General features: G+C 36.7%; 1 protein-coding gene across 1 annotated transcript; it reads left to right on the top strand.

Annotated features, from left to right (window-relative positions):
- Positions 1-3,175: 3,175 nt before the first annotated feature.
- LOC121864189 (DNA replication complex GINS protein SLD5-like) lies at positions 3,176-8,802 on the top strand. The gene is made up of 5 exons (XM_042363200.1): positions 3,176-3,358; positions 4,154-4,300; positions 4,557-4,708; positions 5,322-5,501; positions 7,249-8,802. Exons 1-5 carry the CDS (start codon positions 3,269-3,271, stop codon positions 7,343-7,345), a joined length of 666 nt encoding a protein of 221 aa, XP_042219134.1. The 5' UTR covers positions 3,176-3,268; the 3' UTR covers positions 7,346-8,802.
- Positions 8,803-14,441: the final 5,639 nt, after the last annotated feature.

Here is a 14,441-nt window from a genome sequence, read left to right as displayed (position 1 = left end):
CGTACATTTTGTCGCCAACATGTGATCAACAAGAGGAAACTCCTATCTTTTTTTTTCTTATTTATACGATCTAGTGCACGCACCCGCACCCTACCAAGAGTCGGAACCCTGTGCCTCATTTCGTCTTGTTGATCACATGTTGACGACAAAATGTACGCGCGTGTGGCCGCACCTTAAGCCAGACATCATCATGTTTAGGTATATGGTGTGCTGGCCACCGGTGGCATGCGACAACAAACCTTACGACAAGCTCATGCGCGAGTTTTGCCAGGAAGTTCTGTCGCACATTACCACCTAATCTAACCTAACTTACCATGCTATAGTATTCTCTGGCTCTCCCTGGGAACACGGAAATTGTTTAGCATTGAAAAAATCAATCAGAGACGTGACCGATCGCCCAAGCGGCTAACGAGAGCCGATCAGTGGTGAAGAGGATAAAAGTAAAAAAGTAAAAACAAGTACTCAACCAAGGCGGAAGGAGTATCGCCAGAAATCTTATTACAGTAATACAGTATTCATGAACTAGGTTCGCATGCATAGCAGAGGTTTGTCGCGCGACACCGGCTCACACACAAGAAGTTCATGTATGTGAGATATTAACACTGCAGTCGATAGTCTGGCATCTCTGGGATTCTAGCACTCAAGTCAGGGTCAAAAGATTGCGAAAATGTGGCAATAGATTTTATTCACGTGTTAAGATGCCGTTTAAGTGTACTGATCCGAGGTACAGTAACTAGGAAAACAGAAAATTGGACCAAAAGTTCAATGAATGACTCGGCTATTGAAAGAACTTCACACTCCTGTAGCCTACTGCTTACCAAGCTTCTACAGACCTTGCTGCTTACAATTACTTTTCGGGCGAAACGAAAGACATATTTACACACTTTTCATAAAATACATGTATCTATACTATATAATAAATTACAGTGTGGAAATATCAAGCCAAGCTTGGAAAAAAAATAAGTTAACCAACAAAGCCTACGTGCCAACAAAGTCCACCCTTCAGTTTTCTTTGTAAAAAATAAAAATATTTGCTCATGCATGGTTCATAAAGGAACTGTACTTCAGAAAAAAAGAACATCATGGTAATATATTTCCAATAAAACCAACTTCGGACATTGGGCAATACCATTTTAGCTTTACATGTCAACACAACACGACAGTATTTGTTTATAAACATTTATAATGCGGTAAACTGCAAAGGACTGACAAACGAACTTCTTTCTTCCGAGTCGTCAGACGCCCACAGAAAAAATAAAGTTCCTGCCTTTATATGTTTTCCGAGGCATATAAGAACATAAGAAAATAAAGAGTCTGCAATAGGCCGGTTGGCCTGTGCATGGCAGCTCCTTTCAAGAGTTACAGCCACTCACTCTTCCATTAATCTATCTAGCCTCATTTTAAAACTTTCCAGCGTCCCAGCACTTACTACAAAGTTGCTAGCTTGTTCCACTCACCTACCACCCTATTTGTGAACCAGTTTCTTTGTTTTCTCATCTCTAGCTTCCTTGAGAACCGATCCATGGCAGTTGTTGTCCAGGGATCGATCTCCCGCTCTTTCTCTACCAGTAGTGGTGTCCCACAGGGTTCTGTTCTTTCACCTACTCTCTTCCTTCTTTTTATCAATGATTTACTTCACACTACAACTAATTCTATCCATTCTTACGCTGATTATTCTACTCTTCACTCTTCTTCACATTTTCCCCTTCCTCTTAACTCTCAAACTAGATCTGTTTCTAGAACTGATATCATTACTTCTATCAACGCGGATCTGAGCAGCATCTCTGAATGGGGAGGTAGAAACTTGGTTAAGTTCAATAGTAATAAAACTCAATATTCACCAATTGCATTTTGTAAATTGCACGATCTCCCACCAATTATATTTCAGGACGCTATCATCCTGCCAAATTCAGAAATAAATATGTTAGGCTTCACCATTTCCTCCAATATGTCCTGGAAATCACACATCCTTAGTATAACTAAAGCTGCCTCCCGAAAGTTGGGAATGCTGTACATATGCCGCAGCTACTTCACTCCTGAGCAGTTGCTGCAAGTATATAAGGGATTCATTCGTCCTAACTTGGAGTACTGCTCTCATATCTGGGGTGGCTCTTCTGTCCAACTATTAGATAGGGTGGAATCCAAGGCATTTCGTCTTATAAACTCTCCTCCTTTAGTCGACAATCTCTCTCCCCTTTCTCTTCGCCGCAATGTTGCTTCACTCTCTCTCTTTTACAGGTACTTTAACGGGCAATGTTCAGGAGATTTGGCATCCTGTGTACCGCCGGTAAGGCCATGGGCTCGTAACACACGTCTTGCCCGCGGTGCCCACCATTTCTCTGTTGATATCGGTCACACGAGAATAGCCCGTTATAGTACCTCCTTCTTTCCTCACACAGCCAAACTGTGGAATGCTTTGCCTTCTTCTGTGTTTCCATGCTCTTACAATCTGCCTCACTTTAAAAAGCTGGTTTTCCGACATCTTCGAGGTGTAGATTAATACAGTATAACCTTTTTATCTATATTTTAAATTTTTTTCCGTTCTTGTTTTTTCGCCCCCCAGGCTCCATTGTGGGTCGTTTGACCTGTGCCCGGGTGGGCTAATTCCCGTAAAAAAAAAAAAAAATTCTACCTCATTCCTGAGTGTGAGATATCTACATGTACGTACGTTGTGTGTCCATACAAATAGATAAGAGACATCTAAAGATAATTGACTACTGGCCACAATACAGTACGCTACAGGATCCCTAGGTCTGCCACTGCACGGATTAATAGTGTATAGTTGTATTAAATAAAATATGTCTGTTGTTGACAGTCTCGCAGAAGAAAATCTCAAGGCAGAGAGATGAAACCAAAAAAGGACCACTCACTGAAAACCCGCCTATTGGGTGCATAAATGTTATGTGGTTGTGTTGTTTAGTCCTGGTTTCATATTACAAAGTCCGTCCTGGAAAGTGCAGATGTTTGCGCATTATTTAAAAATCTTGGTTAATAAAAGTGTTTGTTTTTTCTATTCAGTGTGAGACGGTCTACTATTCGTGATGACTCTATATATATATATATATATATATATATATATATATATATATATATATATATATATATATATAATGCATCCATTTATTTATTTATTTAGGGCGGTACTAAGCCGTCAGTTGTGGTGTGGTAGTTGGCGCCAAATATCAGTTGTTTACCTTCTACCGCAGGAAGCGACCACTGTTGAGTGCTGGACATTGTCATAAATTTGTATCTAGTTTTTTTCTCCAAAATGTCAGATTCAGAAGAAGACATTATTGAAGGCTCTGGCGATGAGGGGGAGGCGATGACAGCATCAGAGGTTTTACAGAAATTGGAGGAGGTAAGCTTAACACGTTACCGGTACACTGTATTGTGTTGGCTGCACTGTTATGTACGTATAGTAACAATGGTTAGCTCTTATCACTCACGTTTAACTAGTCTTCATAGAGTTCCAGTGACTTTCATGTTAAAGATTCGGTCGAATACATACACGAGAATCATAGGTTTTCTTAAGTAATTGATGGTGATTTAAAAGACTGGCCGCCCTTTTTGGCGGAAATAATGTTATGGCGATATGACCCTTCCACCACTACCAACGATTTTGATCGATTAAAGTGGGTAGAGCTTTGAAGTCGAGAGGGAAATTGTGGGTACAGAATATAAACAATAAAAAGAATTGACCCAATCAAATCTAAGGAAACCTGACTTAATTTCTACCTGACCTAACTTTACCGTTGTCATGGTGATTTTGCTCCATTATCAATACCAAACGTCCATATTCACAATAATGACAGTCTGCACTACACTTTGGACACAAACCCTCCAGGGACTTAATGTGACAGCAGGTTTTTGTCCCTTGCGACTTAATACGGTAAAATTTTAGTTTCGGTCATCTCCGTATTTAGATTTAAACTAAACTAACCTAACCTAACCTAACTGCTCTCTTACCTGATATATACACCTAGACAAGAAAGAAAAGAATGTATCAGTTATTTTATAGGACATGATTGAATACTGGATTGATTAATTAAAATTATCCTGGCATTCATTGGTACTTTCTTTTAAGGGGGGGGGGGGAGGGTATCTTTAAATGTTTAAAGGTATAACATTATCCTGTACTGTACACTGTTTTCAGGCATGGATTACTGAGCGGATTTCACCTACCCTGGAACGTCATCAGAGCGAACTGGTGGATTGTATGCTTGACCAGATCAATCAAATGACTGAAAACCTAAAACGATGCAAGAAGCATGACTTTCGATTAGCTATTCACAAAATGGAGGTAAGTTGAGATAAAATTTGAATTTAAGGTGGCAAAAAGCACCCAATATTATGAACCTGTGAGACTTGGCTTGTGCTGCATCTTGAATTACTGTGTTATAGGTACAGCATTTATATTCTACTTTTCTGATTCCTTGCTGTAATATTTCAGATTACAATACCTCCTTAGCTATACCTATTATTTTTATATATATATTAGTGTCTTAATGTTTACAGAATGCTGATAAATGGGTGATACGTAAAATTTCTCCCTGCAGATAGATCGAATAAGATATATAATAAGCAGCTACCTTCGTGTCAGACTTGAAAAAATTGAAAGATTTGCTCATTATCTGCTGGAGAAGGAAGCCAACACCACAGAGGAGAGCCTGGCAGTCCTCTCACCACATGAAGTTGCTTATGCCCGAGAGTAGGTAAACTTTTTAACTCACTGCCTGATAGTTTAGTTGAAAGTGGCAGATGATCTTCCTGGTTTAATATAGATGTGTACAGTATAGTATATTTGACTTTATATTTTATACTAGATAAAGAAAATTATTACAGTTAATATAGCAAGGTAATACAGTACAGGTATAGTCGAATTCCATGTCATCTTGAGAATAGCTAAAGAAATCTTGAAACAGCCTTTTTAAGAATATTTTATGTATTGTGCAGTACTATACCAATGTATATTTTTATCATTATTATAACTAACTTGGTTATATTGCATTTATGTTGAGTAAGTTGATGGAACAGGGACTTGAAAATATAGTACATCATCAACATCCTCGCAATATGTCAATCTTTAAAGACCATTTGTTTCTGGTGTACAGTACAGTATATGATAATGTGACACACCAGGAGGAATGCTGGGACTGGAGCGCTTGAAGGCTTGTATATTATTTTCACTTAAGATGAAAGAAGAATAGGGGTTTACAGATGCAAGTTGATCATTTACCTTGCATTATTATCAGCAGTGTCTGTGTGTGTGTAGTATAATCACTTATCACAGATATACTAAGATGAAACATTTCTGTCCTCAGCTATATATCAAGTCTTGAATCGCACTTCCAGTCCCTCGTGTTACAACATGTACCAGAGAACCTTCGAACTTTTGATGCTGCCAAGATGAGTGTAAAGCCCAATATGGACAGCTACATCTTCCTCAGAGCCAAACAGGAGACTCAAGGAGTGTTACTTGAAGACGAGACTGGAGAAGGAAGGCAAGATTAAAAGGGTGCTACTATAGTGTGCGGTTGCATTAAGTTAGGTTAGACTTAAGATATCTCATAGACTGCATGCTATAGTAGCACCTTTAAAAGTTTATCTACAAGTTCAAACCCTCATTCTCTGTCTTTTTCCACTAATCTGGTAACAACTTTTGTAATTCATGTTCGCTATCTGAAGTAGGTAAGACCAGTATTTTCTACATGTACTCTACTGTTCAAAATATTTGATACAGTACCAAGTGAATTTTATTCATTCATTGCTACTCACAACTTCTTTCATCAAAAAGTTTCATTTATATTCAATAGTTAATTACTGTACTGTAAGTTACCGATGCCGTTTTTATATATATATATATATATATATATATATATATATATATATATATATATATATATATATATATATATATATATATATATATATATATATATATATATATATATATATATATATATATATATATATACCTGTTTCTAGATTGGAATTTAAAAAAATGCCTGTTTTAGTTAGTTTTCAAAAACGTTAAGTTGGTTAATGACCCATGAAATAATTTAACTAATTTTCTCAAAAAAAAAAAAAAAATGCAAGTTTTGCAGTTACAGTTTTGCTGATTGTGAATGTACACATACAGTACTGTAGTTGTATGAATGATGGAGTTACACTTGGGACCACATGGTTTGACGGGTTCATTATGAAGCTTCTCTCACAGTCTTTGTCTTTTCAGTAATTTCTGTCTAGAATTTCATTGTTATGCTGTTCAGTACACACAACACACATACGACAAGATTAACGTATTCAAAGATTACAGGTACGGGACCATTTATCTGGTATGCTTGGAGGTTACCGGATATTTTATTTTTTTTCCCCAGAATTTGGAGTGCCAAGCCTAAAATTTAAACCCTCTGTAACTGGCTGTGAAGATTGTTCTGATTACTAGATTGACCCTAAAAGTATCTTTAACTGTACACTGTAACATTAAGGCTTAGAACTGTGGGCATATAAACAGCGATAATGAAACCATAAAAAAAATTAATAATAAGATACAAGTTAGTATACACTCTGAGGTACAGTCTTAGGGCTGCTGGCTGCCTCAACACTCGCCTTAGCAAAGTAGCCCTGCTGGGACACTCTTCTTTAGCAACGGCACTCTGTGCGGCAGACCCTTTGTCCTCTTCACCTTATATATTTTGTTCACTTTCTCGATGTAATGTTGTGTGCATGTAAATGAATAAAAAATGAAGAAAATGGCCGTAATATACCATAGCTCACAGGTGGGGAACAGATGAAAATTTCCCCACTCGGCCCGGAAATTACTTGACACTTATTTTAATTAATTCGTCCAGAACATGGCTGGTTTTTGGAGTGCTCTGGATATTGAGACACTATATAAATGGTCCTATACTTATATTTTGTTTGTTTTAGTGGATTGCAAAACCAATTAAAGAAGTAGGTGTGAGTTAACAACACATAGCTTTGCAACATTCTTCCATTAAACTAAGATGTTCTGCTGTAGGTTTATTCTGCAGAAATACAGTGAGAAACATTTGGCATTCAAGTCATCACAGAGCACAATACTGTAATCTGGGATGGAGGTTTTGTTTGTATGATTACAAATAATGTCTAAATATTCTTAGGACACACGTGGATTCTTTAGTCACCATTTTCAGACCAGTAATGACTCGCCTTAGAGACTGGGGTCAGCATTTATAAAACTTTTCTGATCAAGTGTTCCTATTACAGAGATGAGGAGGTAGACTTAGAAGAAGGCAGTCAACATCTGATGCGCTACAAACCTATCAGCCACTTACTACACTCTGGTGCTGTCACCCTTATCTAAGTTCAGCTGTGGTTGCAATATTTCTTGGAGTTGTTTTGTGGTCCACACATCTTGGCAAACTGTATTTGAAGATCATTATGTACATATGTACTATTGTAAAGTATTCAAGTGCTGCATTCATTGTCTTTGTAAATGTATATGTCCATTCTCATAGTTACAGTATATGTAGTGTATTAGTGATGTATCTGATGTTAGACATCTGCAGATGTTAAACTTTGACATCTGTGCGAATGCAGATGTTTATGCATAAATGTCTAAGGTGATAATATAATGATTAAAATTCATATTTAATTAAATAATTGACTTTTGATTATAAATATTAAGTATCCATTTAAAACTGGCCCATTTTCTCACAAGTTAATTCATTTTATTTTGTAATAATCACTTGCATGCATGCTTATCTTTTTGGACAACTTTTCCCCATACGACTGTGTGTTACCAGGATGTGGGACAGGGATCCAACTCTTCTTGCAGTCCCCAACCTCCACCCATTGGAAAGTAATAAACTTAAGTCAATGCCACAGTTACATTAAAGATCAAGTGAATAGCTGCTGAAGTCTCAGTATTTGAATTGAACGAGTAGCAAATTATGCTTAAAAAAAAAAAGGTGTTTTCTGCTTTGTCTTCTTGTAGCTGATTTAGTCTTCCATCATAAATAAGAAAGTAAAAAACCTTGAAAACAGGTGTCACACGGGCAGCACAACTGAGTGTGTAGTTACTGTCGTATACCTGCTACAGTCATGGTTTCATTTGTAATTCTGTTCATGTGAGTGATGAGAATCATGAGAAAGTCTTGCTTCAAATTTCAACAATAGAATATGGTAAATAGTATACATCTGCATCCCACAGGTGTGAAAGTAGATGTTAAATTTTGTGTGGATGTGACATACATCACTAATATATATACAGTATACAGTACATAATGTACATTGTTATATTCTTCAGTATGTTCCTGTTACCCTCAGCTTAATTTCAATAGCAGTTACTTGATGTTAAATTTGTTCTTTGTATAAATAATGTACCATATTGTTAGGAACAATCTGACTGAGCCTTAAAATACAATGACATTGATGCCAAATAAGGAAAAATATTGTCTTTTATGCTTATAACTTTGTAGAAATTAGTTTATATAGTAAAATTTGTTCTTTCACTTAAAGAATTCTTAATTATCATAGCCAAATTCTACCTTAATTAGGTTAGTTTAAATTAGTGATGATGCAGTTCTTTTATAGTGTGTGTTGTCTGCCTGATTGTACTGTACCTACACACAGACCATTTTAAATTCATGCTATTTCCCAATAATCCCAATTTAGTATGACATTCTATATAATACTTTTTTATGCAAAACTGCAGTGTTTATATGGATGATCATATAGATAATCATGTAAATGTGAATATATTCTGTGATACAATATAGCTTTTCTTCATTAAAAATGCACAATGCCTTACTCAATTAGTATTTTTGTTTGATTGACTGACCTAAAGTTCAATTGGAAATAAAATGACTTCCATTACAAGCTTCACCATAACTGTGCTTTTTCAGCTGGCAGTATAAAGTGTTTTGATTTGTTGGTACACATATACCTGATGCTTTTCATGTGTTCAATTTTTCACTAAAGCTTTCTCACATGGATTTCCAGATGACACAGAAGGGATGATGGTACATTGGGTGAGTATACGCATAGTCTTCCATTTTCCATACATCCTACAGTTTATATACATGATATAAAGATCTTGTGTGCAAAAAATGCCTTTGGCAGTACAGTAATCCCCTACCAAACACAGTCTTAAGTATCCACATTTTATATTTTGTAAACAGTTTTACCAGCCACTGTAACTGTGATAATGGAATGAGTTGGGGCTATTACAAGTCTTTTTTATATTTTCCTCTGATTTATGAAATGAAGTGAACTGTATCCACAAACAACATCAGGCATTACACATTGATCAAGTCTTGGGGGAGAAAGGTCTTAAATTATCTAAATGGTGGGACATGAATTAAAGCATATGAAGTCAGAAAGATTAATACATTGAATGTTCAATTTTATTCTGAAATGGGAAGGAAATTAAGTACTGTACTGTACATGGCTTCCTTTATGAATTTTAGACAAACTTAGGTTACCCCTCATGTACCACTGCACCACAAGAACCTGATTTGTGCATAAGTGGTTTTCTTTTTACTGTCCACACTTTGTTTATATCTGGCTAAGGCTCTTACTTGAGCATGTTCATTCAATAAATTTCACAGTATTAATTAAATTGCAATTACTGTACAGTAGTCCTTCACCATATGTGGGGGCTAGGTTCCTGAAAACCTCATGGATGGATTATGGGAAATGGGTTAGGTTCCATGGCTGTGGATAGAACTCATCACAAGCCTAACTAAGTTGCCTATTCCTTTACTGAATAATACATATAAAATAGCTTAATATACATTAAATAATAATATAAATTTTACAATACATCTCTATGGAGATGATATGTTGCTATAAAATAAGAAAAATGAAGAGCATGGGTGTGTATGTGTGAAGTGATCGTGTGTGTATGAAATTGGCAGGTCACCAAGTTAGACTGTCCCTGTAGCTACAACCTCCTAGCTCTCCCTCTACCGGACCAAGCTGTGTTATTGTTATTTTTCAACTCATATTTTTGGGTAGATGTATGTAATTTTATTCTTTCATAATTTAAAAAACATAGAGAGAATAAATATTTCTTATGTCCGTGGGAGAGGAGAGTGTCCTTAGCAAAATGATTGCCACATGGCAATGCAGTTTTTTTTATTTATTAGTATTATTTTTATTCAATCCTTACATTTGCGGAGGAATACATTAGAACACAGAAGGAAAACGATGCCATACTAATCAGCGGATACTCGAAATTCAATGCAGCGGTTGGTGAAATGGTATAGAGTAAAAACCGTGGATACCCAGAATCAATGGTTGGCGAAGGTCTACTGTAATATATGAATGGAGAACTGATACAATGCAGTATTATCATCAAAACGGAGAGTTTAGTTGTGCTAGGAACATACTGTAGCTCACCATAATAGACTACTGTTGCTCATAGTGTACCAGCCTTTTGAGGGACATAACCAACAGTATATATGAGAGCAGCCTGTACAAGGATTTTTACATTTGAATACAAGTTCTTACATCAATACATATATTTACTTAATGATTCATGGATTCATTCATATGTACATTATTTATATCAAGATAATGCCATTATTACAGTTCATTCAGGACACACACACACACACAACCATCCCAGGACGATGAGGTTGTTGTATACAGTGGTCCCTCGGTTAACGAACACAATTCGTTCCACAGAGTCGTTCGTTAACCGAATCCATTGTTAAAATGGGATATTGGGAAATTGGTTCCAGCTCACAGAAAAGTACATGCAAAGTAAAAAAAAAAAATAAGAAGTAAAGTACACTTACTTTGAGGTGTGTATGTAGAAGGTTCCTGGTTGATGATGATGATGGGAATTAGAAGTGGGGGTGGAGGAGAAGGAAGTGGGGATGGAGGAGAAATCACCTTTCAAGGGGCCCATGCTTGATGCAGTAATTTCACCAATAAAATTTTAAGTTCACTAGGTGTAATTCAAGATTATTTTATTTAAATCAACACTGCACTGCGCAAAATATCAATATGTAACTAAATTTCAGAATGACTAATAATGTAAAAATGCAAAATATTCAAGACTAACAAAATCAATGTTCACACCACTGTAAACAAAGCCAAACTGACATGAGAGATCCTACAGCACCATAATTACGGTAAATAATTAATTTCTTCGCCCACAAAAGAAGTAGAGACGTGAAATTACTACCATATGATCAGTGTTTGCAGTGTCTTTAGCTCGTTATATCCTTCTTCTTCCATGCCTGTCCACTAACAAGTAATTTATGATCGAAGGATAGGATTTTACTTCTCAGTATCATCCAAAGAACAACTGTGGAAAATATGAACGGAATATATAAATGCTTCCCTGTGCTAACCGTCTGCCCCACCTTTACCCAGATAACAATTGCATTCGTATTCTTAACGTTTAGAACATGGACAGATATCATCATTCCCATTGATTCCCATAAAAAGAGCTTAAAGTTTCAGGTGCACGGTATCAGATCTTTTGTGCAGATCACTTGAAGAGTAGGCAGTCCAGCTTATTTTACCTGGTCATTAAACATTCTAACATTTCCTGAGGTTAGGTTAGGTAAGCGTTAAGGTGGTTAATTTTAAAGTGAAATAAACTGGGGTGCCTAATCTTCAATTGTCTTATTAAACAGAATTATATTTGGTTCACAACTCCAAAAACTTTCCATCGCATTGTGTACACCACTGACCGGCTCGTTAGCAGCTTGGGCGATCCGTCACGTCTGTTACACACTGTTGGCAAGTACTGGGCATGCACCGGCTCCAGTGCTTGTCAAGTCTGGTCTTGAAAGAGCTCACACTCGGTGCCGTCATAACACTCTTTGGCGGATTGTTCCATGAGTTCACAACTCTGACTCCGAAAAAATTACCCCTCACAGTTTTCTGGACCTGCGGCTTCTTCAACCCTGAGCTGTAACCCCTTGTGGGGCGAGCGTCCGCCAGCTCCAGGTAATACCTGCCTTCACCTTCCATAGGATGTAAGGGGGTGCCCAATAAACTAACCCCCGTGGACAATCTAAAAAAAAAAAAAATCTAATACCTTGCGATGGTCTTGCCTCACATCCTTAGCCCTGCTTTCATGAGTGTGTCATATATTGACTGTCAGCGATATTAACTTTTCTCATTAATAATATATTTTATGTGTTGAACCGGCGTGTTCAACCTTCATTTATATACTAATAAATTATTGTATATACTCGCGTTTTACAAGGTCTACCCACTTAACAGCGATTAGGACAAAATCATAAATAATTCGTGTCAATTATCACAAAAATATGAGTGAAACTAAGTCTAGGATTAATGTGTTTCTATCGAGGACTAAGAGTGGTAAAACACGCACCAGACTTAACACAAACACTTCACAAATGGACCACGCTAAACTCTAAGGGGGGCAGACAACGTACCTAAGTAATACTGATCTATCCAAAGATACGCAAACTATTTATCTTGGCCTAAATGAAATCTAATTTAGCCTGGAGAAGTTGTGTATGGGCTTAACTATGGTAAAATAACTGTGAGTATGTGTGTGTGTACAGACCCTGAACTGACCCTTAAATACTGTATATACAAAAATTGAAATGTTAATCAGCTAAGAACATTTATTCAAGTATTGAACTACTCTAATTAAGGTAGTCAAAATTTTATTTACATGCAAAAGCATTTCTCTACTCATTTATTATTCATTCTGCATCACGTTATACTTCCTTGTTCAGAAGATTTAGGGAGGTGTCCGTCTTGGTAGGTATACAGGTAGTCACCCAAAAGAGTCCTGTGCGAACCACGATTCAGACTCGTGAACCCGAAGCAGTAGACACTGATACATTATTCTGTCCATAAATGCTTCGGATTCAAGAGTCTGAAACTCGGGGTTCATGGTTCGCGACAGGACTTTTTTGGGTGACTGTGCATGGTCAGGTATTCAAATTATACATGAGGTGTGGAAATGGACAGGTGTGTTGGTCATTATGTAGTGTGGAGTTGGGTAGGTGTGGCTAGAAAGTGTGTGCGTGTGCTGAATATTTAAAACTGGTCTCCATTATCACGTATCGCCAGGCAGCCAGCGTCGCGTGTCCCAGATCTAACGACAATTAACTTGAACACAAGAACTATAAAGTAAATGTAAGGGATACTAACCGTTGTTTATGTCCTACACTGTCTGTATTTGAATCCATACCCGAGATGGATTTGGTGATAGGAAGTACATGTATGTTTTATGATTTATACACACTTAAACACAGAATACCATATTTCAAAACAGAAACACCAGTAAAAATTTAAGTCCTTCAGTATACTTACAAAATATACAAGTGAATATATCAAGATAAAATGAATACATATTTGTTTTTTCAATTTCTTAAAAAAAAAATTAAAAACGTACTTTTGTGGTGGAGACATAATAGAGTCGTATCTTCGCCAGTCAGTCTTAAATGTTGGTCAATTAACTGCCTGGCTTCACTATGAATATCAATAGTCTGTGTTTGTAGTTGTTTCAGAATTGTTAATGCCCGCCTTAACATCATATGGTTTTCCGGGTTTATTGTAAAAAAAAATAGGAGGTTATTTAGCACGTGAGAAGGGTGTGATAAGTTATGGTTAATAAAATTTGGTTCTCACGGTACTGCTTCAGAGACACATTAGGTAAATTAGTTCACATCTCCCGAACTAATCTAAAGATCTTAGTGGGCATCTACCAATCTAACATTACTGCCATCTTGACTAGTTTTTGTACTAATGACAGTCCATCTATTTTCAAAGTATTGTATAAACCTGTATATTTCCTCTCTGGTTGTGCGCCATCTGTAGAAATTAAGAACATAAGGATGGAGGAAACTAGAGCGGGCACAATGGCCAGAAATATGTAAGTAGAAAGAATAAAAAAAAGGGTACCTAACAAGTTGCGATGTTTAAGATGTTTATCTAATATGAAAATAAGATGTCACCGTTGTTGACGATATGCGCTGCTGGAAAAAAATAAGTGAGTGACACTTAACTGTTGCGTGGCCTCCATTTTGAATGTTCAAATTAGCAATTTCACAGTAGTTTATTGAAGGCGAAGTGAATCTATACATCATTACAGTTCCATAAGCGAATTATTATTATTATCATTATTATCACCAGTATTTTTGTTATTCCTGCTGCTGCTATTTCTGTACTGGTGATACAAGCCAGAGCGTACAGTATATCAATACACAACAAAACGTCATACAACAACCAACATCAGGTTTCCTGGGACATGAGGGAGTTAAATAAAAGGTTTAGATGTCCTTGTGTTTGGCTGATGAGGACATCCTGCTTGAAGCACTTTTCCCCTGCTGGTGCTTTGTGGTAATAATTATTATTAACCAATGGAATTTCACCAAACTTTACCAAATTTAATATAACCAAAATTAACTTCACCTGGCGAGGGGAACAAAATTAACCTCTTGTGTTTCTCTGGT

The sequence above is a fragment of the Homarus americanus genome, unplaced genomic scaffold (genome assembly GCF_018991925.1).
Source record: "Homarus americanus isolate GMGI-L3 unplaced genomic scaffold, GMGI_Hamer_2.0 scaffold26351, whole genome shotgun sequence".
Lineage (NCBI taxonomy): Eukaryota > Metazoa > Arthropoda > Malacostraca > Decapoda > Nephropidae > Homarus > Homarus americanus.
This window is presented reverse-complemented; position numbering and strand designations above follow the sequence as displayed.

Excerpts from the sequence above, each read along its gene's own strand:
- LOC121864189 (XM_042363200.1), top strand. The coding sequence starts at position 3,269 with ATGTCAGATTCAGAAGAAGACATTATTGAAGGCTCTGGCGATGAGGGG. Across the intron at positions 4,709-5,321 it reads GAAGTTGCTTATGCCCGAGA|CTATATATCAAGTCTTGAAT; the intron begins GTAGGTAAACTT and ends TTCTGTCCTCAG. Across the intron at positions 5,502-7,248 it reads GACGAGACTGGAGAAGGAAG|AGATGAGGAGGTAGACTTAG; the intron begins GCAAGATTAAAA and ends TTCCTATTACAG.